A 27,704-nucleotide genomic window follows, 5' to 3' on the forward strand; every position below is an offset into this window, starting at 1 on the left:
GTGTCGACACGCCCAGTTGATAAGAGAAACTTATTCGAAGCTTCAAGTGCAATTGTCTCAAGATTCAAGGTTAGCACTGTAGAGGCAGCATTCACGCCTTCACCAATACATTTTACATTTTTGCGACTCTCGTAAGCCGGCACAAAAGTGAAGCTCTTTTGCGGATGCATATTTTAACTGTGTTTTCTCTCTTTCTCGACAGTATTTCTTCCTAGGTTATCATGAAGGGTGATGATATCGTTATCACCGGCTTCTCGGCCTACTTCCCCCAAGCGGATCACCTGGTCGAGTTCAAGGAGAAGCTGTACGCGGGTGAATGTATGGTCACCGAGGATGACTCGCGCTGGCCTCCAGGTGTGTGTGAGAAGCTTTTTATATTAACTAAGCAATACGTCACAAGTAACACCAGAAACTAGAGCGCCACGACGAAGTTCAGACAAGCTCTCTTTTTCCAACAAAAACTGTGATGACACACAGTATTGTCTAAACTGAATTTATCGAATAAATTTCCAAAAGTACGTATCGCAAGTACTTAAGCATTTTCCTGTAGACTTACTGGCGCTCCTTAGAAATCGCAACACTGCATGACAGAGTTACTCCCATAAATATTGCGTAATGCGTCAATGTCCATTATTACGACGCTGGAAACTTATTTTTCAGGTTTTCCAAGCAGTTTACTCTTCAAGTAATTCTGCGACCACCTGAACAGATTCCAGTGTTATCGATTTGAATTAACTGCAATATGTTATTGACTGGTGGCCTTGCATAGTCTACGTTTAGGCAAGAAAAAGTCCTTCCCAATGCGCCTATGTTCTTTTTGTGCTGTTCATTTGAGTTACTGGACCATACACTTATAGAGAGCAGTGACCCTAATTGTTAACTCTTATAGCTGGCGTCATACGAAAACTCATTATTTCTCCAACACATCATTATTTCTCCAGCCGCATGCTGTAGGACTTTGCCTTCAAAAATGCTGAGTTTGATATTAAAAACCTTCAGACCTTCCACTGGGGTGGAGATGGAAGACCTGCGAAGCTGTACTATGGTGGTAATGATGTACTTCCAATTATGAATATTAAGATGTGAAGGTGTAATTGATTACTTAAACTATTAAATAATGAGAATTACATATGATCGGGTGGTCTTCATTTATTTAGTGACCACAGGCACCATGGCCTTATGGTCGCTACGGTACACCGCCATAGGGTGTACGGCAAAGGTTGGCATGTTCTTCATAAACACGTCACCAACGCCGCGTGCGTTCGGTGCGAACGCGACCAAAACGCCGCCGCCGTCGACAACAGCTGTGCGCGTTGTTTTTGTGACCGCACACAATCGCTGTCAAAACGCTGGCGTGAGCAAGCGCGCCAGCAGCAGCGAGCGAAGGTTCATGCGGTCTATTGCTTCAACGGAAACTGTGCAACGAAAGCACAGCGCATACAAAGGTAGGAGCCGTGTTGCAGATCGCTTTCAAGATACGGTGCGCGCGACCGCCCGGCGCCGCGCAAAGTACAACTTGCTCGCAGAGCAGAAGCCGCAACACCTCCCTCCTGCGCTGCCTTCCCGCTGTCCTCCTTTCGCGTTGGAGATTGAGTCGCCAGTTCCCGTTGCACCCGGTCGCAGGATAGGCATTTGGTGCCGCAGCTAAAGGTCGTCTTCCTCCCCTCCCTCCCGTCCCCCCACGGCCTCTGGCGCGACGGAAGAAGTCGCGTTTGCTCTCCACCGTGCTTTCGATCCCCGTGAAACGGTTCGTCCCTCGCGCGCTTTCACTCGCACATACGGCATACGGCCAATCAGAATTTTTTTTCTTCATCCGGACGCGAAGACTTCGCCCTTAACAGCTTCGCTGTGAAAACTACAACACAACTCATCTCATGACTGTCGATGGTAATGCGTTAGAATTCGGGCAACACGTAGCGACACAGCATATTTCTCAAATCACGTTAATTTACATTTGCAGTGGTCATTCAGATACTTCCGTTGCTTCGGTTTATGTGACATACTCCTGTATCGTCCGACTTTGCTTTGGCACGCACTTGACAGGGTCGCCTATGAGCAATGCGGCATGACAAGGACGCTGACACAGTGACGACGAGAGAATGACGATGAAGGAAGGGCGTCGATGGAACAACAAAGGCGGTGTGACGAGGACGGCGTGCCGACCATGAGATGATGATTCTTAACTGGTGATGATGGTATAACGAAAATACAGTGACCACGACTTGAGGACACTGGTATGACGACAGTGGCGTTACGAAGAAGGCATGCTGAGAGTCGGATGTCGAAGATGCAACGACAACAATGGTACGACCACGCTGGGATCACATTGGCGCTATATCGACGGATCCATGACAGCGACTGTCTGACGACGACGCAAGGACAGTGGCATGAGAACGGTGGCATGATCACGAATGAATGGCGACAACATGGTTACGAAAGAATGACGAAAGAGGAATGATGTCGTTGGACCGGGCGAAGGCGATATGACGACGCCGCCATGATCGCAGTCAGATGACATTGCTGAAGTGATGACGATGGTATGAGGATGGCGTGTCGACTACTGCATGAAGACAGCGGTGTGATGACGAGTGTTTGACGACAACAGCGTGACGGCGAAGACATGATGAGAGTTTGATGTTGCAGTATATAATGTATAGGGTGTGTTGCAATACTCGCCTTAGACGGCTAAATAGACAGCTAAGTGGACGACGGCCATCTTAAGTCTTGTTCCAATTCTGACGAAGATGTCAAAGTAGACAGCATGGCGAAGACAGTATCTAAGTCAAGAACGATGCAGGCTACTTTCCTGTCTAAACAAGATGGCGACTGAGCAGGGCACTTAGAAACTCGACGGGAAGGTTGTCTGCGCACACAAAATCGTAGACACGCTTTTCAATACCCTTAATGTAAGTCACATCATGTTTTTCATAGGTTCGCAGGCGAAAATACTTAAAATACAGAACTAATGTGTGCTTTTCTCAACTTTCTTTTTGTCGCCGCGAGGTGGCGTCACGTCGCAGAAGCGTCTTCTGCGACGTGACGAAGAATCAAGCAGGCTAGGTGACTATTTGTCGCCGCCCCGTTTCAAAGGGGATGCCAATAAATCATCATCATCATCGCCTTCCAGACGGCTCGAAACGCGTTCTATTTTGCTCCTCGAAGCTGTCCTGGCTGTCTTTATAGATGTCAAAGTAGACTGTCTACGATGATGGAAAGAATTGGAACACAGCCATATATAGTGAAAAGGTGATCTGATGAAGAGGCTGGAGTGACAAAAATGCCGTGACCCGATGGCACGACGACGATGTAACTACGGATGCATGGTACCGTTTTTCTCAAAATGAGGCATATACGACGATGGCTTGGCACGATTGAATGACGACAGCATAATTGCAATAGTCCGTCAATTTTCAAAGAAGTATCCACGTCGGTGGAACGACGAAGGCTGTGATGACGACGGCGTGACGACAATGCTATGACGACGACTGTGTGACGAAAATGGCATGACGAGAGTCGAATTTTGAAGTTGGAATGACGACGACAGAGAACGAAAGCGATGGTATTACGAAGACAGTGCGAAAAGTTCTGGACGACGTTCTGTATGACGGCCGCCAAACCTCCACGATGGCAATTAGGACAATGGTATGGCAACAGTAGGACAATGGCGTGACCAGGACTGTGACAGGAAGCGTGTATGACGACGACCACATGACGGAAGTCGGATGGTAAAGCTGGATTCACTGCAATGCAGTGGCCACGACCGCATCACGATGACGAGCACATACCCAGTAGCCCAAGCTTTTTGGCAGGTGGGGCCGCTGCATCGGCATAAGAGGATAGAGATAGATAGATAGATAGATAGATAGATAGATAGATAGGCTGAAAAGGGCAGAAGTAGACAAAAATCCTAATCGCAATTGAAGTGCTCGGAGGGAAAGAATCTTCTTACACTGGTACTTTTTCTGAAAACCAAATATTGCTGAACTTATTGCGCAGAAGATTGACGAAATAGGTGCTTTAGACATAATTAATTATTATGGCCTGATTTTCTTATTCAAAGACAAATGAATGTAGCGTTTAAAAGATTCACAGGACACGACGCCAAGCGTGGGTGATCTGCGCTCCGTTGTGCACTAGATTCTTTGACAGTTTACCTTTGAGTCGTATGCAGAGTGTTCGGTTAACTTGCGCCAAACTTTAGAAATATGCAAATGCTACGTAGCTGGACAGAACCAAGGTAATGTTGTTTGCCGTCGCTTTGAGATACTCTGATTATCTGTTTGCATTCTGCTTAATTGTATAATTATGCTTAATAAATTATTCAACTTCCCAGTTATTTTAATTACATGAAAAGTGATAATCAGAAAATTGTAGAGCAACATAAAAAAACCGATACAGCTTTCTGTTGCACAATACGTGCTGGATAAAAGTGTTTTGGCTCCACTCATTGAGCGTTTTATTTTTCAATAAAGTTGTTCTATCCTATCTATCCCGAGCGTGAAAGAAGCGCGCAAATACACGCAAAAGTGCCGCGCGACTGGCCGCTCGAGGCATTTGCCTTGTATTCGCAGGCATCTTTCACGCTCGTAACAGCACTTTCATGTAGCACGTATTGAGTAACATAAAGCTGTAACGGGAGTTTCTCATGTCGCTCTACAATTTTCTCATTGACTCTTTTAACCTAATTATATTAATTTTGAAGTTGATTAATTAATTTAGACTAATTACCTAATAAGGCGAAATGCACATAAAAATCTGGCTATCTCCAAGCGACAATTCAACGGCGGGACCGGAACGGCTCTCCGCAAGATCATCGCAAAGACGGACAATGCTTTCCGCCTCGTTCGCAAAGTCGCAAACAGACACAGAGGCATGAAGGAAGCCAATCTCCTCAGCCTGATGAACGCATTCGTATTATGCCACTTCACGTACACGATTTCTATGCACAACTGGTTCAGAGCTGAGCGAGACAAGCTCAATGCTCTCATCCGCAAAGTCGTCAAAAGGGCTCTCGGGCTGCCCATTACGACCCATACCGAAGATCTCCTCAAGCTGGGGGTAAACAACACCGCCGAGGAAATTGCCGAAGCCCAAGAACGCGCGCAACTCACTCGCCTGACCACCACAGCGGCAGGTAAACGCATCCTCGAAGAGCTGGGTTACCCTCCTGTGGTATCTTCGAGGGTCAGTACCCCGATCCCTAGGTGCATTCGAGACAAGTTCGAAGTGGCCCCCGTGCCTCGAAACGTCCATCCCGTCCACAACGAGGGCAGACGCAAGGCGAGAGCGGTAGCGATTCTCAAACAGATCAAGCAACAAGGCACCAGCGCACGCTTCTTCGACGGCGCGGAGTACAGCGATGAAGAGACCTTTGCCGTCGTCGTAGTCGACTCCAGCGGCAAGCTTTCCAATAGCGCTTCAATTCGCACTTCAGACCCCGAAGTCGCCGAGCAAGCCGCCATCGCCCTCGCCCTGCTAGACGGTCGTGGGTCTGAGATCTATAGCGATTCGGAAACGGCAGTTAGGGCTTTTCAGAAGGGTCGCATCGCCGAGCAAGCTGCTCGTCTTCTTAGCGTCTCCAATCCGGATGTCCTCACGCATCATTCAATTCACTGGTTTTCCGCTCACGTAGGGTCGGTCGAGGGTGCTCCCCCGAACCTTAATGAGTCGGCTCACGGGGCTGCGCGCGACCTCGCCGACCGCGCTTCCTCTGTAAGGATAGCCGACACCCCTCCCCCCTACTGGTCACACGAATGCACCCGCTACTCACAACGAGGTTACAAAATTCTTCTACATGTCTAGAAGGGTCTTTCCACCCCCTCACCCCAAATTAAATAGGGCGCAAGCTGTTTCGCTTACACTTTTACAGACCGGCACATATCCGTGTCTGGCAGTTCTGCACGAAGTTTACCCAGACGTACATCGCGACGATGCCTGCCCGTCCTGCGGGCAGACCTCCACTCTAGCACACATGCTCTCGGAGTACGGGTCGAGGTACCCCAAGTTCAGCAAGGATGAGTGGGACTCGCTACTGCGTAGCGCCGCTCAGACAAGCAAATCCTGGCTGTCCGGCGTGCCCGCGACGGTGGGCTAGACCTGCCGGTCCCGACGTGGGACTAGCCGGGTGCGTCCTCCGGACGTGAGCTAGCCGAGTTCACGTCCTCGCCGGGCCTCTAATAAAAGTTATTTCACTCATCTCCAAGCGACGGCAAACGACATTACCTTGGTTCTATCCAGCTTCGTATCTTTTGCATATTTTTATGCTGGGCCCAAGTTAACTGAAACACCCTGTATACCTAGTGGCTAGGATACGTAAGCGTTTCCCCAGCTGTATAAAGCTCCAGGTAAGTGAAATCTTACCGCACATCTTGGTTTACGCATCCTTTATTAATGAGTGCGCAGCAATATTGTTATTTATATTCATTCTATATAACTTTGCTGAACTTGACTGCATCTGCATGGTGATGGTTTTCATCACCAACCAACCACCAGAATAGCCCATCGGGATTCATGGACCACAACACGGCTGCCTATTTGTCGCGTAGAAACAAAATGGACATCAAGGTTACACGTAACTAATGTTTTCAATGAAGTAAGGATAACTACCACAAAAGACTCAACCGGGACGGGAACAGACCGCCACGAGTAGCAGGAGCTCCACAGGCTCCTTCACAATTTGTTCGTTAGGGAAAAGGTGGTCCTAATTAAAGAGACTTCGCCTGTAGTGGGGCTACTGAAATTTTCATATACGTTGAACATGCATTCTTGTGCTAATTTATTTATTTATTTATTTATTTATTTATTTATTTATTTATTTATTTATTTATTATTCAAAATACCCCTAAAGGCCCTCAAAGAGGGTATTACATAGGGGGACATATTGCAGTGACATGTGAATAATAACATAGTGAGTGAAAAAAAAGAAAAAGAAACGCGATCATGAACATTGTCTGATATACAGCGGGTAAGTGAATAGCTAAAAGAAATAAATACAGTGGGTGCGTGGAATAGGAAAACAAGAACAAAGACAAAAGAGAATATATATGCAAAGCCATAATATATTATAATTGGAAATTCACAGCAATTAGAAAAAAAAACATAGCATATTAGTCAGCTACAAGGTGACAACAAGAATACACAAACTTACAATACAGAAAATACAGAGCGCTTGCTAAAATTCACAAAAAACTCATAAAAAGAATACAGATGCGATATTCCAAGTGAAAAATGGCTACGAACTGGCACAGGAAAAAAAATAAATCGATTAGGTCGGGCAGTCCGTTTAAGCAATGCGCTCAGTGCGTGGCAGCTCCTGAAATTTTGCTATGTTAGTCTCAGTAGCTACATGCGATGGTAGGTGGTTCCACTCAATGATAGTGCGTGGTATGAACGAATTAGCAAAGTGATGAGTGTGACATGTGGGTCGTTTTACTTTATACTGATGATCGCGGCGAGGGAAAGTGACTGCAGGCGCTTGAAATAAATCGCCAGAAAGGATTGGATGATGATAAAGTTTATGAAAAAGCGAAAGGCGGGCTGCTTGGCGACGATACGATAAGCTTTCCAATTCGGCGCGATCTCTTAGTGCAGTGATGCTCGAATGACGTGAATAATCTGAGAAAATGAAGCGCACAGCACGGTTTTACAGGGATTCGATATTCTGAATAAGATAGGCTTGAAGTGGTTCCCAAATAGCTGAAGCGTATTCAATTTTCGGACGAACCAGTGTTACATAAGCGAGCTTTCTTATATGTGGAGGGGCATTTTTTAGAGAATGTTTGATAAAACCGAGTGAACGATTAGCTGCAGCAAGAATGACGTCAGTATGATAATGCCACGCAAGATCTGATTGAAAGTGGATACCCAAGTATTTATAAGTAGTAGCAAGTTCTATTTCGACATTATTTAAAGCGTACGATGTTGGTATACGGGCACTACGTTGAGTAAATGACATTAATTTAGTTTTGGATTCATTCAGTGACATTAACCATGTAGAACACCAAGTATTAATACTGTCAAGGTCGGATTGAAGGAGTTCACGATCGGTATTACTGGATATATTACGGTATAGCACGCAATCATCGGCGAATAGTCTAATACGGGAGGACACATTATTAGGCAAGTCATTAATATAAATTAGAAAAAGTATTGGGCCTAAAACGCTACCCTGAGGGACACCTGAGGTTACGTTCACATAAGTAGAATGAGAGTTAATAACGACTGTGTACTGTGTTCTGTGTGACAGGAATTCTTTAATCCACGAGATAATATCAGGGTGTATGTTAAGCTGGGTTAATTTTAGTATGAGCCTGTGATGGGGAACGCGATCGAAAGCTTTTGAATAATCCAGAAAGATGGCATCAACTTGGAAACCAGAATCCAGTGCCGATGTGCAAGTCGTGTGCAAAACCAGCAAGCTGAGTGTCACATGAGTATCTTTTGCGGAAACCGTGCTGTTGCTTAGGCAATGCGCTCAGTGCGTAGCAGCTCCTGAAATATTATGTTAACCAGAATACAAAGTGACCGGCCGCACAAAAGGTGAATGCAATGCCGGAAAATCAGCTGGCACCTAATTTGTGGCAAATAACTGCACTTCATGTATCTGCTGCCCTGTATGAATCATTCTACTTGTGCAACATTCAAAGCTTCGACGCTTTATGAGACAGGCCTCTGGCGGAGCCAATGTGGCCACATTAGAAGGCCGTATATTTGGCTAGTACACACTGTTACACACACCGGCGCGTGCTACCACATACTCTAAGCCGCTACACCGCAGGTGTCCCCAACCGCGTTGAAAGCTCTAAAAGTTCAGGGAGAGAAAGCATGAACGGTGGCGGTCAGAGAAGTGGTCACACCACAACCCTCGGCCGACGGCCCATCCCTGTGGCGTGTGTAGGTGCCAGGCTCCTGGACCTAGATGACTGATAGAATAGTGAATTTCAGAGGACAACTTTAAGCATCCCTATGGTCATACATTCCGTTTGAGTGATTTTCCTTCCTTCTCAAATTGAGATGGATCCTCGAAACGGGCATTCACCGAAGCAGTAAATCTCAAAGCACCAATCCGACCAATCGAAGCATTGCTATTGAACATTCAACCGAAGAGAGCAGTCAAGATGACATTCCTTGCTTACAGAATGCCTCGAGAGCGTCAGAGCTAGCGATTATAATGCGGCGAAGCTATCTTTAGCAGACTTCTTTATTTGGTAATCATCATCATCAGCCTATCTTTATGTCCACTGCAGGACGAAGGCCTCTCCTGGCGATCTCCAATTACCCCTGTCTTGCGCTAGCTGATCCAACTTGCGCCTGCAAATTTCCTAACTTTATCACCGAACCTAGTTTTCTTCCATCCTTGAATGGGCTTCTCGTCTCTTTGTATCCATTCTGTAATTCTAATGCATTACATAGCCCGCCCAGCTCCATTTTTTCCTCTTAATGTCAACTAGAATATCGGCCATCCCCGTTTTCTCTCTGATCCACACCGCTCACTTCCTCTCTCTTAACGTTAGGCATAGCAATTTTCGCTCCATCGCTCTTTGCGCGGTCCTTAACTTGTTCTCAAGATTCATTCTTACCTTTGATTCTTTGTAATAGATACAGATGGGCTATTGATGAAGCAGGTTGCACATAAGAAAGGGTCTACACAGGCGCCTGTGTATGTCCTTTTGCAAGTGTGGGCGAACGAGCATATTTCAAGTGCCCGCTGCTTCCTCACTATCATAACCTTCTCGTTGACGTCCGAAAAAAGGCCCAGAGTGAACGTCTACTGAAGGAAAACAAAATTGCAGACACAAGTGTAACCACGACCCCTCATCACAGCTTGAACAGTTCACAAGAAGGGACATCTGACAGACAACTAATGAAATAAATACATTCTAATCTCCTGGAGGGCTTGAAGGAACGAGGCGTCACAGCTGTGCGTCATATGACCATTTGTCGGGCAAACGAGGAAATAAAGACCACACACACCATGCTCTCATTTAACTCAACGATACTTCATCATAATCTTAAAGCTGATTGCCATGGATGCCACATCCGCCCTTGCATTCCTAACCCTAGGCGCTGATTCAAGTGGGAAAGGAATACCTATGGCACACAGTCTTCTCATGGCAAAGGCACCTGTCGGCATTGTGGAGATTATCCTTCTTGAGAACACTGCAAGAATGACGACACGAAATGAGCAAAGGGTTATGTGCAGCATTTTCCAGATTATGCCCAACACGCTTCAGAAAGAAAAACAAATAATTGAGTTAAAAGTTCGTGAAAATGTCAGTTTCCCAGAAGCACCCATGAAGCATGCTGTGTGTTTAGGTGCATCGCATGCCATCGCAGCTCGCCGATTTTCAGCTGTTGGCGGAGCAGCACGTGGCTACGACTTCTTGCCAATACAGCTTGGCTGATCTTAATCCGCCCCAGGCCCCTGACAAGCAGTGACCAGGTGCTCTCAGGGTCATCGCTGGTGAATCGCGGACTGAGGGCAAAAAACTAGCTGAGAAACCGGTCGATAAGAGTCTAGTACCCTCTTGTCAAAGCACTGTTGCACCGGAGGAGACGATAGAGATTGTTCCGTGTTCTTTCGAGCTGCCAGCATTGAAGGATCGGTGGCTCTCTTGGATGTGGCGGAAAGGAAAACCTTCCGTGATATACTGTGCCAAAGAAAGATTCGCCAACCTAAACACACTTTTTATACACTATAATTTTAATTTACGATGACTAAAGAAATTATGCAGTGGAATGCTACGAAAATAACACACAACAGAGGAGGCAACTGAACTACTCCATGAATTTCAACCTCAATCTACTCCGTGGCCACATAAAACAGGAACATTTAAAATAACTCTTTTGTTCTTAGAAGCGACCATGAGGGCGACACATATCAGATAGTAGCGTTGCTATTATTGCACAAGTTTTTTTTTTCCCTACGAGGTGTTGCAACTTCACATCGCCCTAGAAACAGTGATACTCGTTTTTTACTGTCTAAAAAACGTATACGACCCTGCTTACTGTGCCCTCCATTAGATCAAAACCTTGTTGCCACAGATTTTCTGAACCTAGTTGATCAATTCCCTCGGCATCTATTCCGTAACTCCAATATTCCACCTGTTATCTACTCTACGTATTATGTGAACTGTCCAGCTTCATTTTTTTTCTCCTAATGACAACTAGAATATCAGTTATCCCCGTTTGCGCTGTGATCCACACCGCTTCTAGAAACTTGTCTCGATCATCGGCTATCATCATCATTTTCGTCACTGTTGTTCCATTAAAACGCCTTGTTTCCTCATCGACCGCTCTTCCGGCGTGGTCCTTCGCCGGTTTCTTTAAAACGGTGCCGTGAAACCCGGGAGCTGTATTAATCAACGACCGAACAACCCCCACGACCAACTGACGACGAGCCCACGCATTGATTTTCCCGGGAAGAGCGGAGTCAACGCTACCGATGGCCCTCATCCACCCACCGAGAGTCGCCTTTTACAAGGAGGCCGAGCTGATCATGGATAGGGAAGGTATCAGAACAATGGTAAGCTTCATTTTCGACGATTTCGACACCGCCCTCACGGAGACCACAACGGCCCAACTTCACCTCATGAGCAGCGGCACGAAATGTTTCAGGAGAAGCTTCGTTTTCTAGACGAAAAGATCGAAGTACTGATGTCTGAGGATGACATATATGAAAAATATACTGCTCAGGTAGAGTACATGGATAAATTGGTGACGCTGAAGTCTAAACTCAGCCATTCTATGGAGATGAGACAGTGTCTAAACAGTGGAAACGTCTCTCAGATCTCTGAAAGCGCAATGAGTATCTTATTACTCTTGTGCCTTGAAGCGTTGCAAAATGTACAACCGGGAAAACCTTGTAAGACCCAAGCTACAAGACATGGCTGCTTTGAAGTGAAGAAGGTAAACGAAAGGACAACATAAAGACAGAAATCTTCAATGGCATGGAAGTATGTACTGTAGACTAAATTGTGTCTAAAACCGATGGTAACATGGTTAGAGACGTGTATGACGCAACCGAAGACAGCTATCCAGTGGTTTCATCGTCTTGGACTTTAGAGACGCGCCGAAAGCACAAGGATGAACAAGAAGTAGCTCCTATAGCCACAGGAATACCGAAAGAGCATTTGTATAGTGTGCAGGACATGCGAACGGTTCAAATAGCAACATGCAGTTCGACAACGTATCTGCTAAACAGTCCAGGAGTCCACGAAGACCTCATTTTCACCCAAGAATCACGGTTGCTTCCAGGCAAGGGAACGCAAACTGATTGTACGCGTATTATTGACCACGAAGCCTCATGCATGAACCAAAGCGAAATGAATTCCAGCCTGTACAGGTGCCGACAACAGGCCGCCCATCGTCCATGTGCAAACAACCTAGGAGAGCGCCTCGTCACTGCCCTGTCTCCCGCTGTCAGAACTAACTGCTGCACTCTCAAAAAATCCTACATAGCGCAAACAACCAATGTCCGGCAATTGAGACTACTACTGCCGCAGATATCCAGAAAAGCAAGGGCAACGATGCATCTGAGACCGGATATCATCTGCGCAAAATCAAAGTACTGCAAAGACGGAACAAGGTGTCCGTATCTCCGATTGCTTTGCCGAGGCTGTGCTTCTCTTGACGGCGTCCACGCGGGTTCAAGAAAGATCAAGCAACGACCACAGAATGCTAAGCGTCAGCTACTGATGTTCAACGTTGAGCAACGTCGTCTAACACCACTACGTGTGCACGCAAGAACTGGCACTACGAAACGCAGTACAACTGCCCATTCGGTAACATAACAAGAACACCAGGCACAGGCACAGGTCCTGGTGGATACGGATCACAAGGCGAATTTACACGAATTATTAAACAACGCCGCCCGTGTTATCTTTCCTTCACATTATCTGGCCCGCTGGAACTTTATAATTGTTTTAAATGGTGTAAGTGGACTGTCTCTTTGCCAAGGACACGAAAATAACCCTTCGTGTCGCAGCGGGGAGTCTGTCGAAACTTTCAACGGGGAGTCTGTCGAAACTTTCAACGTACCCTTGCACCAGTACTTGCAGGTCTACAGTAACAAGATGGCTTGCCATCCACAACCACTGCGACCTTTCCGGGAACAAGTCAAGTGCGCTTCCATATTTCAATGGAATGCCAGAGGTCTGCAGTCACGGATGTCTGAATTTCGGCACTATGTTTTTGAGAACAAGTTCCCGATTATCATCATTTGTGAACCCCATTTTTCAAGAACAATTCGACTGTCGGGTTACGAGTCATTTGTTTCTTCATCATGTGTTGAACGAAGTCAAGTTGTGTATATTCGCAAGGAGCTCACATATGTTCAACAAAAAGTGCAGCCTCACGACGACAATCATTACGTATGTCTCCATGTCAAAAAGAAGAAGGCTTCCTTCACACTAATAGGCGCCTACCTATCACCATCACGTCGACTTGATCGTCAGAGACTAAACGACATACTCATGAAAACTCCAGGTCCTTGGATAATCATGGGTGACTTTAACGCCCATCATCCACTTTGGGGAAGCTTCAGGACTAATCAACGAGGCACGAGTCTAGTTGATCTCGCTGCCGAGCACGGACTGAGAGTTTTGAACGATGGCAGTCCGACTTATCTCCGAGGGGCGACTTACAGTAGCTGTTTGGACTTGACATTAGTGTCTCATAGTTTACATTCTAAAGTTCAGTGGTTCACAGACATTGAAACTCATGGCAGTGACCATATGCCTACCTACATTAATGTCAGAGGCTTTGACAGTTCTAGTTCGCCTATGCTGTCAAGACAGACTGACTGGCAAGCATACCAACTTTCGATCGAGGACAAGTGCAGACAGGAACATCCCGAGCCCCTTGAAGACATTATCATACAAGCGCTGCAGGCTTCTACGCGGACGTATACACCATCGACAAGACGCACAGATTTCGACAAAGAACTGGAGAGGCTTCGTGCGATACGCCGGCGGGCCGAGAGACGATATAGGCGTACTAAGTCTATTTATGACTTGAGGGAAGCCCGACGCATTCAGAAGAAAATTCAGCGTGAGATGAACAAACTTCAGGACCGACGATGGAAGAGCTTCTGCGATTCCCTGGATCCTCGCAAGCCGTTATCCCCCGTGTGGAGAACTCTTCAGGGTCTTCGATCACTTCCACAACAACGTCGTCCCTTCACAGCACTCGCTCTACATCAAAGCCGACCAGAGCTTGAAGTCGCTGGTGATTTTTGTGCAAAGGTTACTGGTGACATCGTTCCACTGATGGACCTCTCGCTACATGACGTCCTGTCGCGAGAGATCAAAGTATGGAAGTGCCTTTTACTATGGAAGAAATGCAAGCGGCTTTGGCTATGTGCAGGCGGTCGTCATCACCCGGTCCCGATGGGGTGACCTACGCTGCCTTAAGACACTTGGGTTCAACAGCGCAATGCTGTTTGCTGGATATCTTCAATAAGTCTTGGCATGACGGCATAGTCCTCGATGAGTGGAAGTGCAGCCGATTGGTGCCTCTACTGAAGCCTGGAAAGTCGCCGCTGGACCTTACATCGTACCGACCGATTGCACTTGCGAGTTGCATCGGTAAGGTCATGGAGAGGATGTTGCTGACACGTCTGGAGTGGTACCTTGAATACTATAACATCTACCCTGATGCTATGGCTGGTTTTCGACGTGGACGGTCTTCAATAGACAACGTCATTGATCTTGTTACCTCCGTGCAGTAACAAAAAGCTATGAAGCGTCTCTCTGTGGCACTCTTCTTAGACGTAAAAGGTGCCTACGACAACGTAACCCACGAAGTCATTCTCCAAGCTCTTGAGGCTGCAGAACTTGGAGGCCACGTTTTTAGATGGATTAGGAGCTATCTCTCAAGGAGATCAGTGTTTGTTCTTACAGAAGATGGCCCGACAACTAGATATATTTCCAGTCGTGGTGTCCCACAAGGCGGAGTGTTGAGTCCGACTCTTTTCAACCTCGTTCTAGTGGGGCTTACCGAAGCGCTACCACAGACCGCCAATGTCTCGCTCTACGCAGATGATATTTGCATCTGGGCGTCCGGCGTGACACGGCCACAAGTGCGCGCTAGAGTACAAAAAGCAGCAACCCTGACAGTGGCATACCTTCGCCGACAAGGTCTGACAATATCTACGGAAAAATGTGCACTAGTGGCATTTACACGAAAACCGATGTATTTCTACCCAGTGCGCATCGAGGGCCACTCAATTGCATATAAGAAATCTCACAGGTTTTTAGGCGTTATTGTGGATCGAGACCTCACCTGGAGTCCCCATGTCTCCAACATGAAGAAAAAACTCATTTGTATTGAGAATATGTTTAAGTTCATAGCTGGAAAATCGTGGGGACCATCCGTGCGCTCTATGTTACAGCTCTACACGGCACTATTTCTCGGATTTCTTCGCTACAGTCTTCCAGTCTTGTCGAACACATGCAAGACTAATCTCCTTGCACTACAGAGCGTACAAGCCCAAGCACTTCGGACATGTCTTGGCCTCCCGAGATGTTCTTCGACAGCTGCGACGATTGTCATTGCACAGGAGCATCCGATCACCACCCATATCGTCGCAGAGACGCTAAGAGCGCACATTCGACACCTTTCACGACTACCATCCCACCATTTAGCCAGTTTGCCAGCGCGACGACCACAGGCTACATACTGTAGTATTGTGACGAGACAACACGAGTCGATACCTTCTGGCTTCAAGCCTGCAAAACGCCCAACATCGGCATTGTGGTGTCTCCGTCAAATTCGCGTGTGCCTCTCAGTTCCTGGGATTGCTAAGAAATCAGACCTGTCACCCTTAGCCCTGAAGCAGTTGTCCCTGCTTTGCCTACACGAGTCTTATCTTGACCGAATACATATGTACACGGACGGTTCCACTAATTCCAACAGTTCAACCGGAGCAGTGGTGGTTCCATCGGACGCCGTCTCTTTGCAATTTAAGTACTCTCACAACACCACGTCGACAGCAGCAGAACTTGCGGCTCTTCAAGGTGCAATCCATTACGTGCTCCAGCAACCACCAAATCGCTGGGCCATTTTCTGCGATTCGAAAGCAGCCCTACAAACTCTGCAGTTTGCCCTACGTCACGGGTTACACGAACAGCTAGTGTACGAAATAAGACAAGCTCATCACCATGTGATTGAGAAAGGACATGACATCGTATTTCAGTGGTTGCCGAGCCACTGCGGAATTGTTGGCAACGACAGCGCCGATGAAGCTGCTCGCTCGGCTCATCAAAAACATCAGCGAGTGCCTATACCACTCTCAAGAACGGACGCTGCGCGGCAACTTCAATCACTTGCTCGCCACATCACACTTCAAAGATGGAATTCACCAGGTTTCAGCAACTCACGCTTGCATTCTCTCGACCCTAAATTGCGACTTCGCCTGCCACCTGGACTCTCCCGTGGTGAAGCAACTTTACTGTGTCGCGTGTGGTTGGGCGTCGCATTTACAAATTCCTATTCATTCCTAATAGGAATGGCTAACAGTGCAGCATGCAATTTGTGCGGCTGCGATGAAACTCTAGAGCACCTTCTGTGTCATTGCCCAGCTTTTGACGCTCAACGACGGATTCTTCAAACTCAACTCAGCATGTTAGATAGCAGAGTGCTGTCAGAGGAAAAGATTCTAGGACCATGGCCTACGCATTCCTGCATGCGAAAGGCCACAAAAGCTCTTCTTCAGTTCTTGAAGGAGACTGGACTATATGAGCGCTTGTGACAGTGGACCTTCCTCTGCGACTGACTGTGTGAATAACTGACTCCTTATGTGTTTTTTTTCGTATTCTCGCTCCTTATCTATTCTTCCCCTTTCCCTCTCCCCAAGCGTAGGGTAGCCAACCGGGCACGTCCTTGGTTAACCTCCCTACCTTTCCCTTCTCGTTTCTCTCTCTCTCTGTCGAAACTTCTTCCTCGCTCATCTGCTATCATCATCCGCTTCGTCCCTGTTGTTCCATTAAAGCGCCATGTTTGCTCATCGACCGCTCTTCCTGTGTGGTCCTTCGCGGGTTTCTACAGCGCTCTCTTCCTGTCTGTTAGTGTTAGGCCTAACATTTTTCGTTCCATCGCTCTTTGTGCGGTCGTCCTTAACTTGTTCTCGAGCTTTGTTAACCTCGAAGTTGTTGGCCCATATGGTAACACCAGTAGAATGAAATCATTGTATACTTTTCAACGACCGTGGTAAGTTCCCAGTCAGGATTTAGTAATGCCTGCCGTATGCACTCCTGCCCATTTTTATTCTTCTGTATATTTCTTGCTCATGGCCAAGGTACCTTGTGAGATATTGACCTAGGTAAACTTACTCTTGTACAGACTCTAGAGGCCGATTGGTGATCATGAATTCTTGTTTTCATGCCAGGCTTTTGAGTATTACATTTGACATCTGAATATCAATGTTCAACCCCACTCTTGCTCTTACTCGGCTAAAGTCCTGAATCATTTACTGCAATTCATATCCTGTGTTGCTCAACAGGAGAATGTCATCTGCAAACCGATGGTTGCTAATATATTCGCCGTTGATCTTCACTCCTAACCTTTCCTAGCATGATTACTTCAAAGCATGTAGTGAATAGCATTGGAGAGATTTTGTCTCCTTGCCTGACCACATTCTTAATAGGTAATTTTCTACCTATGGAGAACCGAGGTAGCTATCGATTCTTTGTAGATATCCGCCAAGCTATTCGCGTATGCTTTCTTTACTCCTTGATTACGCAACGCTTCCCTGACTGCTGGCATCTGTACTGAATGAAATGCCCTTTCATAGGCATATTTGCAGGGGGGGGGGGGTCGCTTGCCCCTCCCTCCCCCACTTTTGCCAGTGGGGTGGGAGGGAGCGAAATATGGGCTTTGCCCCTGCACATTTGAAAGCCGCCACTTTCGGCTGCACGCTGGCAAGTCCAACAAAACTAACGTTGAAGCTAAATTTTCTTTCTTAAAGAGGCGAAAGCTTGCACTAGGCCGTGCACACCTCAAGACACAGCGAAGTTCGCCGATTGATTGCGTCTCTTGGTTGTAGATAGGTTATATTCCCCTCTCTTTCTTTCTTTATCTCGCTTTCTTTCTTTCTCTCTTTCTTTCTCCAATTCTTTCTCTCTATCCTTCTCTCTCTCTCTCTCTCGCTCTCAGTTTTTCTTTCTCTCTCCCAAAGAAAGTTGAATCGTCAGTACAATGCCACCATATGGTTCCCATAAATGTGCGTTCTGCCAGCGTGGACGTTTCAAGTTTTAGCTGTGAAGCACGGTGTTGCTGTGTGTGACTTTTTCTTCGTATGGACTGCTCCTTGACGTTTGATTACTCCTGTCCACCTGGTGCTCATATTATTGTAAATAGTTTCTGTAGATACAACACTTCCTTCGTTGTAATAAATACCATCTTCAAAAAAAAAAAAGATGTATAGCGCAGTGGTTCTGACGCTCGCCTTCGGACCGTGGGTACCCGGGCTCGAATCCTGCCTTGCGAAGAACGATCATTTTGTTTTATTTATTTAATTATTTATCAGGGGCAGCGAGCGCAGACGCGCTGGGATGCCGTCACGGCGCATGCGCAGTAGCTCGCAGCTGGCGGGAGGTCGGCGGAGCCGTGTCTGTGTGGCGTCGCCTGGTTGCCATGGCTACGGCGCGCAGTTTCGTGCCACACGCACAAGTTACGGTTGACTTAAAGTGCGGAAGAAGACGACGACGCTTGAGCCAATGCTAATGATGATAATTTCGTGGCGCACGCACAAATTACGGCTGGCTAAACAGCTTCGTGGTTAATAGAGTGGCCACGTAAGTAATGCTTTTCTTTACTACGTATCCCCTGCCTGAGCAGCCAGGATTATCTTTTGTGCCTCCGTGGGGCGCGCTGTAGCGGACAACGCGCGGGATTCGCCATACACGATCGCGTTGCGGAGAAGGCCTAGCTCTGGGCAGTTCCAACCCTAACAAATGTCAGCTTGCGTTACTTGCAACATACAGTCAGCTTGCAGTATTTAATCTGCGGGCAAGGTCCGGATACACTATTATAATCTGCCGCGCCCAACGACTGGTGTGTCTTACGGCATGAAATTATTGGATTGTCATATGCTGGAACTATTGAATCTCCACCCATAGGCAGCCTAAATAACGTTGCATCCTCAGTATCTTAGCACTATCAAAATTATAATCGACCCTCTTACAGCTATAACTGTCGAATTTCATTTTGTAATCAAGACTTATTGCAGACATGTTCGTGAAAATGGCCTTGGTCGAACGTGCAGAGCCATTTCAATGCCAATAGAACACTTACTTGATTTTTTCCCCCAGACGTGTATCACTTCTTCCTCCCGATTTCATTTTTCGGCTGTTTCTAAATAAAAGCTACAGTATTGTTTTCTTACCGACAGGGGCGAAAACAGGAGATATTTCACATTTTGAAGAAATGAGGGCCACGTTTTGGTGACGTGTACCGAAAATTTTAACTGTGTTGGTAGCTTATGTGCTCTGAAAACAGTAGCTGAATACTCGCTCGCTCCCAAGTTTTATGCGTTATACATTGCAATTAGTTGATTTCCCCCTGTATCCTCGGTAAACTGTGAGCTGCACGGTGTTTACATTTATTCGAAGTACGTAGTAATGTTGCGAGTGACGACCGATACAGGTTGAAACATTCGGTGTAGGTTCAATACACCCCTTGTAGAAAGTTATGTTAAGGCTGCAAGTCAAGCTAGAAGGAAAAATCATTCAAGAAAAAGATACCATAAGTATACTTGGTATGTGGCTGCAAGCTAATAAGAGATGCCTGCATACACTAAATACTCTCAAATCAGCAGTTAAACAGATCTCACGCATGATCGCCCGTATAACAAACGATCAAGATACCCTCCGACTAGTAAGAACTAGGTGGACATAAATCCGCTAGGTGGAGATAAGTAATTAAAGGGAACCCGGTTGGGTTTCCATTGTAGCAAATTGCTACATTTGGGTGGAAGTCTCAGTTTCCCTTTAATTACTTATCTCCACCTAGCGGATTTCCGCTGAACTATAACATCAAACACTTGCCTTTGCTTCGAGTTGTCGACAAATTCGACTTCGCCCTGCCATCTGCTAGCCGCCTGGTTAGCTCAGATGGTAGAGCGGCTGCCCCGGAAAGGCGGTGGTCCCGGGTTCGAGTCCCGGACCAGGACGAATTTTTCTTCAACTGCGAGGCTTTCTTTCGAGGAACCTGGTTGGGTTTCCATTGTAGCAAATTGCTACATTTGGGTGGAAGTCTCAGTTTCGCTTTAATTACTTATCTCCACCTAGCGGATTTCCGCTGAACTATAACATCAAACACTTGCCTTTGCTTCGAGTTGTCGACAAATTCGACTTCGCCCTGCCATCTGCTAGCCGCCTGGTTAGCTCAGATGGTAGAGTGGCTGCCCCGGAAAGGCAGTGGTCCCGGGTTCGAGTCCCGGACCAGGACGAATTTTTCTTCAACTGCGAGGCTTTCTTTCGAGGAACCCGGTTGGGTTTCCATTGTAGCAAATTGCTACATTTGGGTGAAAGTCTCAGTTTCCCTTTAATTACTTATCTCCACCTTGCGGATTTCCGCTGAACTATACCATCAAACATTTATCAACTACGTCAGTGGGCAAAACCGGAAGCCGTGCAGGGCCTATGTTTGTAATCAGTGAAAAGGTCTATACTATGAAAAACGGAGAGTATCGGGTGGTCCGCTAAAGAGACATATTGCACGCAAACGTTACAAATGATAGCATCGCATCCCTGTTACGATGGTCAGGTTGAATATTCATGGATAGCATGTCGCACACCGTGCGACGAAATCGTTCTGTTAGTCCATTTATTTGAGGGTGGTAGCTAGACGTTGTCTTGTGCACGGTGTTGGGCGCTTGCAGAACTTCATTAAGAGTGCATGAACTAAATGTCTTGCCTCGGTCGCTCAAAAGAACGTGAGGGGCCCCGTGACGTAACTAGATAGCCTGCAAGAAGAAGGCCGCTACTTCCGAGGCAGTTGCCGGACGTATTGAGGCTGCTTCAGCGTACCAGGTCAAGTGGTCAACAGCAGTGAAGATCCATCTGTTGCCGTCTGGAGTAGTTGGGAGGGGCCCGAAAAGGTCAATGCCGACGACAAAGAAGGGTTCTGCTGGACAAGGGAGTGGTTGTTGCGTCCCCACCGGAGCGGAGCAGTAGTAGGTAGCTTACGATGTTGGCAAAGCGTGCACGAGGCAACATATGCTCGTGGAAAGAGCTGGCCAAACGAATCGGCTGCCTATGCGCTCGTGGCGTTTTGTGGTAACCCAAGTGGCCTGTTGTAGGGTCATAGTGTGAGGCCGGCAAAACTTCAGCGCAAAGACAGCGCGGGACAACGGGTACTCATCGAACCCAACGCAGTCGTGGCTCATCGGCACTCTCACTGCAATGAACGGACTCGGTCATATGGACGACACGTTGGCGACAACAGATTGAAGCGGACGCTGACGAGAGGAAGTCCCAACCTAAAATTAGTTCATGAGCGCACGGGAATAAAACCGCGAACCTAATGTGATGACGGATACCATCAATGAAGACGCGTGCTGAACATTGGGCTGATGGTCGAATGATTGTTCGATTTGCGCCAATCAAGGATGATCCAACATAAGGCGTCTTGACTTTCCGCAGACGAGAGCACAAGTCCGCACGCATAACAGATCAATCAGAGTTAACAAACGCACACCCTCTACAGACACAAATAACATGTTCGGCGGACTTTCAGCAGATCTTGTAGCACTTCGGGGCGATGCAGTTTTCCTTCCAAAAACTTCAATGGTTAGTTTAGCGGTCGCTGGACATGGAGTTGAGAGACATGTCGACGTGGTGAAACAGAACGTCGGAGCGATGGTGGGGAGAGGTGTCTGGAGGCACGTGTGTTGTGGGCGGTGTTGGAGAAGTCGGCTGGAGATGGAGATCGGCGAGCGGGAGGATTATCGACATAAGGACGGTAGACTCGAGGAGGAGGTGGCTCGTCGCGTTCAAAGGCAGCGCAACCACGACGTTCCTCTTGCTGGCGGCGTCGGCAAAACCGGGAGATATGTCCTCGAAAGCAGCAGTAATAGCATATAGGCCTCGACGATTGCCAAGCAGAGTAGTAAGGCGGTTTCGGTGCTCGGGCGACTAAAGGGGCCATGTGATCGTGAACAGGCGCAGGTGGTATGATTGGAGATGGTGCGGCTGGCAATTGCAACAACATGTGCGTAAGAAGCCGGTTTTGGGCAAGGAGAAGCGTTGGCATGGTGGACGTTCTGCAGGTAGGCCAATTCCTCTTGAATAATGCCGTGCAGGTCAGTAGAAGCAAGTTGCACATGAGCGCTGCTGGAAGGTGGTGAGCCATGCGCTTCCAATCCCTCACGTATTATCGCTCGAATGATGGACCAGAGCTGAATAATGTTTGCCAGGGGGTTGTCGGAAAAGTACGGTTGCAAACGGATTTTTTTCAAGGCGTCGAGGGGCTGACAGATGAAGATTAAGTCCGCCGTAGCTACTCCTTGAACAAAGACCAATGACGGAAGTCTCTCTCGTGATCGAGGAACCATGTCTTGGCTACTTCAGAGACGTTCAGAACTTCGATGCCTCATTCCAGTTGTTGTACTCGCTGAAACGATCGTAGCTTGCAGGCGCTCGTGCCACTGCTTCCGCGTTCGTCGTCGCCGTCTGCTTCCACAGCTAGCTGCATTGCCGCTAATCATTCCTGCGTAGAATTTCACTTCTCTTCTGTCGTCGTAATGGGGATCGAAGGGGGGCGTCGTAATCAGTGTTGCGGAATGGGTGCCTCATTCCATTTCAGGAATCAGAACTTGCCACAATTCCATTCCTTTCAATTCCTCGGAATGAAAAACTTAGCCCATTTCCACTCCAGGAATGGCCAGGCAGTTCAATTCCATTCCTGTAATTCCTCAAAGTAGTTAAGGCATCTTGATAGTTTTATCGAGTTACCGATGAACGCACCATAAATCTGATGCCATCAGACGCGTTAAGAACGGCAAAGATACGCAAAACACGTTACCAAGGTCAAGTGAAAGTAGCCTGGTGACATCTCGTATACAGTAAAGCCACCCTACAATTTCTCATAGGGGCAGTTCTCCCGCTACCTATAGTATTTGCATGGTCAGCATGTTTTAACGGCTTGTGATGTTTTAAATTATGGGGTTTTACGTGCCAAAACCACGATCTGTTTGTGAGGCACGCCGTAATGGGGGACTCTGGAAATTTGGACCACCTGGGGTTCTTTAACGTGCACCTAAATCTAAGTACACGGGTGTTTTCGCATTTCACCCCCATCGAAATGCGGCCGCCGTGGCCGGGATTCAATCCCGCGACCTCGTGCTCAGCAGCCCAACACCATAGCAACTGAGCAACCACGGCGGGTGCTTGTGATGTTTTAATATTCTTTAAGCTTAAATGTGTTAATGCTAAAATGATGACGTAGCGTATTTTTATGCTGACAAAAGTAGTGTTCAAGAAGACCTTATATTATGGCGTCGTCAAGAGCAACCTTAACACGCACAGAGCTGCATCCAGCGATGAAAGCCGACGTCATCTTCGGCTGGCTTGCCAGCCCTTGCTCTTGTGGCGTGAACTCATGTTCGTGCTTTATTTTTAGGTGCCGAATCGAATTAGATAGAACTCCAACTACAGCATATATAGTTTCGGAGCAAAGTTTGCAGAGTGCAGCTTGTTTGTTTTCCTCACGGGTAATTAAAAAAAATTGTTTCCAGTCTGCGATGTTGGCGGACTTACTGCGTGCATCAGTCGCTGGGCTCAGTAGCCAGTGTGGCAGTGCGTTATGGAAGCGTTTTTTACTTGCAATAGAAGGCTGGAAAGGAAGGCGGGGGTGGTAGCATAGACAGCCGAGGGGGATGGTTCGAAGCATTGTCTAGCATTGACAGTATGAGCGAACTACTAAATGAACCGTTGGGCTTCTCTAGCCGCCATCAGGCGCCAGCGCGGCGGCGGCGCCACCCGGACCTCCCCCCACCCTAGAACATAACTCCCTAGAGCAGACCGAACGTGGGTTTTCTTCGGCGCGAATCGTCGCGTCGGGGCTCGAGGCGGCGCCACCGTATCAGCAGTTACTTTGGCTCTCCTTCTTCGGCTGGCTTGCCGAACCAATGCTTTCAAAATTTTAATTTCCCTCTCTCTCTCTCTCGCTATGTGGAGGGAGAGGGCACAGAGTTCATCGTGTACGAATGTGTGCTTCACTGAGCTGCATACCATTGTCGACAGAGTTTCGGGCAAAGGCGTCCGTTGTCTAGACAGGGGGGACGGTATTGCAGAAAGGATGAGGGGGGGGGGAGGGGTACGAGTTGAGACGGCGCGTAAACTGGTACGCGAAAGCTTGCAGTGAACCCAAGCATCGCGCCAGCGTCAATACGCAGCCCAACTTTGAGAAGCGCTTTTTCGATTATGCGTCCGAGTCGCCGATGGCGACAGAAGCCAAAAAAGTCGCACTTTCGCCCGAAAGGCGAAGCATCGATTGCGATAGCAAATTAGTGGAAAGGTATACGAAGCAAGGATCTTTAATGGGCCGTATCAAGTAATAAACATTCGCTTACTAACTAAACAGACAAGCACGGTGTCATGAGCGCACAGGTAAACATGAACACATCTCGCTTGATGACCGCGGTAACTCGCTGTGAAAACGCCGGAGTGAGAAAGCGCGCCACCAACAGCGGGCAAATTGACCTTCGCGCTGTCTCTCGTCTAACTTCAACGCGAACTAAACGTCGAAACCACAGCGCATACGAAGCTACCGGCAGTCAGCACATGCACTTTGTCCCCGTCGCCGATCGCTTTAAAGACGAGGCCCACGCGGGCTCGCACTTCGACCGCATCGCAGATTGTTTTCAAAATGAGTCCCGCGCGGGCGCGCACTTCGCCCACACCGCAGATCGCTTTCAAGATACGGCGCCCGCGCGGCCGCGCTGTGAGCAGCAGCCAAGGAGGTTATACTAAAACTTGTACAACCTCCTTGGCAGCAGACGACGGAGCAGAATGCACCCCTCTCTCTCTCCGTCACCTCGCCCCCGTGCCTCGCGCGCGATAGATGAACGTTCCGGCCTGCCTTCCTCCCTCGAGTGCGCTAAATTGAGCTCACCCGCGTACCCTTTCACTCGCACACACAGCGTACGGCGCGCGGCGACGATTTTATCGCCGTTGGACTTTATAGCAACCTCATGGCGACGGCAACGGCAGAAATGCGTTTGGACTGTCATATAATTGTCGCTACAAAACAAAGAAGTTAATGGTCGGGTGAAGGCAGGCGGCGGGGTCGAAGGCGCCACCGAGATAAAAAGCAATATCAAGGCGTAAGGGGAGGGGGGAGTATGCCGCCGCCGTAGTTCCGCTCAACGGACACCAACGGCGTGACAAACTTCTGAGATACTCAGTCTAAAGGACAGGATTGTAGTAGGCGCGTTGCTTATAAATGTACCGTGCTTGTAATCAGCCAAGCCGTTTTAAAAATACAAATAATACTAATAATAAGGACATGTCATCTTAAATCAGCCAGTGCGTTGTTATTCTTTGATGTCCAAACAAAACTGCTGTCATGGCGCTCTTTGGCCTGAGAGGCCCTTGCACCAATAAACGCCCTTAAAAAAGCACATTAGGCCTTGTTAAGGTTTTCATGAGATAGCACTTACGAAAGTGGCCTTAGGCGATGTCCGGACGATACGAACGCATCGGCCACGAAGGAACAGCGGAGTGGTGTAACGTACATGGATAATTAACTAAATCACCCAATGATATGCCACAAAACTATCCAATTACAGTCACGGATGAGTTCCATGGTGACCTGTGAAGGGGGGTCATTCCTTGATGGGGATTTGCTGTAGTGAGGAATGTCAGCGCAGGTTTATAGCAGCTAAACCCGTGCACAGGGACTGGTAATGGTTCGAGAGAAATGGCTATCGAATGATACGCAGGCAGCAATGCTAACACACGGTTCTCCTGTTTTTTTTTTTTTTTTTTTCACGCACGGTGTTTTTTTTTTTTTTTAGTCGCGAATAACTTGTTCCTTAACTCGTACATGTACCAGACGCAGCCAGAAAAATTGGTTTTTGTCATGCCTACTGAGAGAGGCGCATCCACTATACTCTAAAGCAGCGGAACCTCAATCTTGGGGTAATCATGTGTACCACCTTCCGATGAAATAAAAAAAATCAGTATTGAGCGTTTAGCTCGAAATTTCGTAACCGGGATATGTAGAGACCGTTTTACTGCTTTTCCATTGGAAGCATTGTACTAAAGTGAAGACTTCACAATTTGGTCAAGTCATCTTGAATTATTATTGCCCGCCGTGGTTGCTAAGTGGCTATGCTATTGAGATGCTAAGCACGAGGTCGCGAGATCGAATCCCGGCCATGGCGGCCGTATTTCGATGGCGGCGAAATGCAAAAACACACGTGTACCTATATTGAGGTGCAGGTTAAAGATCCCCAGCTGCTCCAAATTATTCCGGAGTCCCCACTACAGCGTGCCTCATAATCACATCACGGTTCTGGCACGTAAAACTCCATAATTTTTTAATTACTCTTTTACGCAGAGTGCCGAGGTATGACGTGCGTCATTGTGGAACGTACTGGAATAATGATATTCTAGTAAACTACTGGTGGTCGATTACTCTAATACACTATAGCCATAGGGCATCTATCATGTAATAAGTTTCCTACTACTATAATGTGATCGTATATCTTTAAACATCGGCTTCAGCCAGCTGGATACGCCGCATACGCTCTGCAGTCACTCACGCGAATGCACTGTAGCACCGTAGGTTAGTGTATAAAGGTATTATGGTTCATTCTCCCACATTAAGATGTCGTGATTGCGGCTGTCGAACGCTTTAGTGAATTCGCCTTACCATGAGCAAAACCGGAGGGCGGGCCGTAATGAGATTCATTCTTAGGATTCATAGGGATATATTATTGAATGCAACGAACGAAGGTACGGTATTTTCACAGCCAACATCGCACATAATTTGGCCAAATTACGCAGGATTCAACGGTTTGCCAAGACCCCATGGCAAGATCCGAGACCTGACCCGCTTCGACGCGCAGTTCTTCAACACACATCCAAAGCAGGCTCACGTGATGGACCCTCAGTTGCGGTTGCTGTTAGAGACGTCGTACGAGGCCATCATGGACGCCGGCTACGACCCGGAGAAGCTGCGAAAGCGCAAGATCGGTGTTTTCATTGGCAATTCGACCTCGGAGTCAAACGAGGCGTTCAAAATGGACCCGGCGAAAATGGATGGCTACGTCCTACTGGGATGCCATAGAGCCATGTTCTCCAACCGAATTTCTTACTCGCTCGACTTACAGGGTAAGTAGACCTGGCCGTGTATTCTATGTAGTATGAAAGTCCAAAAAACAAGATATTCTTAAGTGTACAGTAAGCAAGCCCAATAATGTTTCGAGAGTAGTGCAAATTACTCTTGCCATACCATAGCTTACTTTGGTGACAAGAATTTACAATACCAAATGTACCATATCTTACTGTGATGATGAGAAACATGCTTATCAAGACACTGGGCCTAGATTGAGCTTTACCATGTTTGGTCACTATAGTACGATTTGTAGCGTTAAGGCAAAGATACATAATCTAAATAGAGACGCCTCGCGAATAGTTAACCACTGCCAATAGTATGACGAAAACGATGAATATCAATGCGAATGTGAACTCTGA

At 47.4% G+C, this 27,704-nt stretch overlaps 1 protein-coding gene and 1 non-coding gene across 2 annotated transcripts in view; both read left to right on the plus strand.

The window, feature by feature from the left end:
* The first annotated feature begins 205 nt into the window (after nucleotides 1-205).
* The window catches only part of LOC119454276 (fatty acid synthase-like), a 51,267-nt gene continuing 23,768 nt past the window's right edge, over nucleotides 206-27,704 (plus strand). The window contains exons 1-2 of the mRNA XM_037716248.2: nucleotides 206-354; nucleotides 27,015-27,341. Coding sequence (XP_037572176.1) covers nucleotides 222-354; nucleotides 27,015-27,341 — 460 coding nt within the window. The 5' untranslated portion in view covers nucleotides 206-221. The remainder of the gene's footprint in view (nucleotides 355-27,014; nucleotides 27,342-27,704) is intronic.
* Trnas-gga (transfer RNA serine (anticodon GGA)) lies at nucleotides 20,375-20,449 on the plus strand. Its single transcript has one exon. It is a non-coding gene; the product is annotated as a tRNA-Ser (tRNA).

This window comes from Dermacentor silvarum, chromosome 5, assembly GCF_013339745.2.
Source record: "Dermacentor silvarum isolate Dsil-2018 chromosome 5, BIME_Dsil_1.4, whole genome shotgun sequence".
NCBI lineage: Eukaryota > Metazoa > Arthropoda > Arachnida > Ixodida > Ixodidae > Dermacentor > Dermacentor silvarum.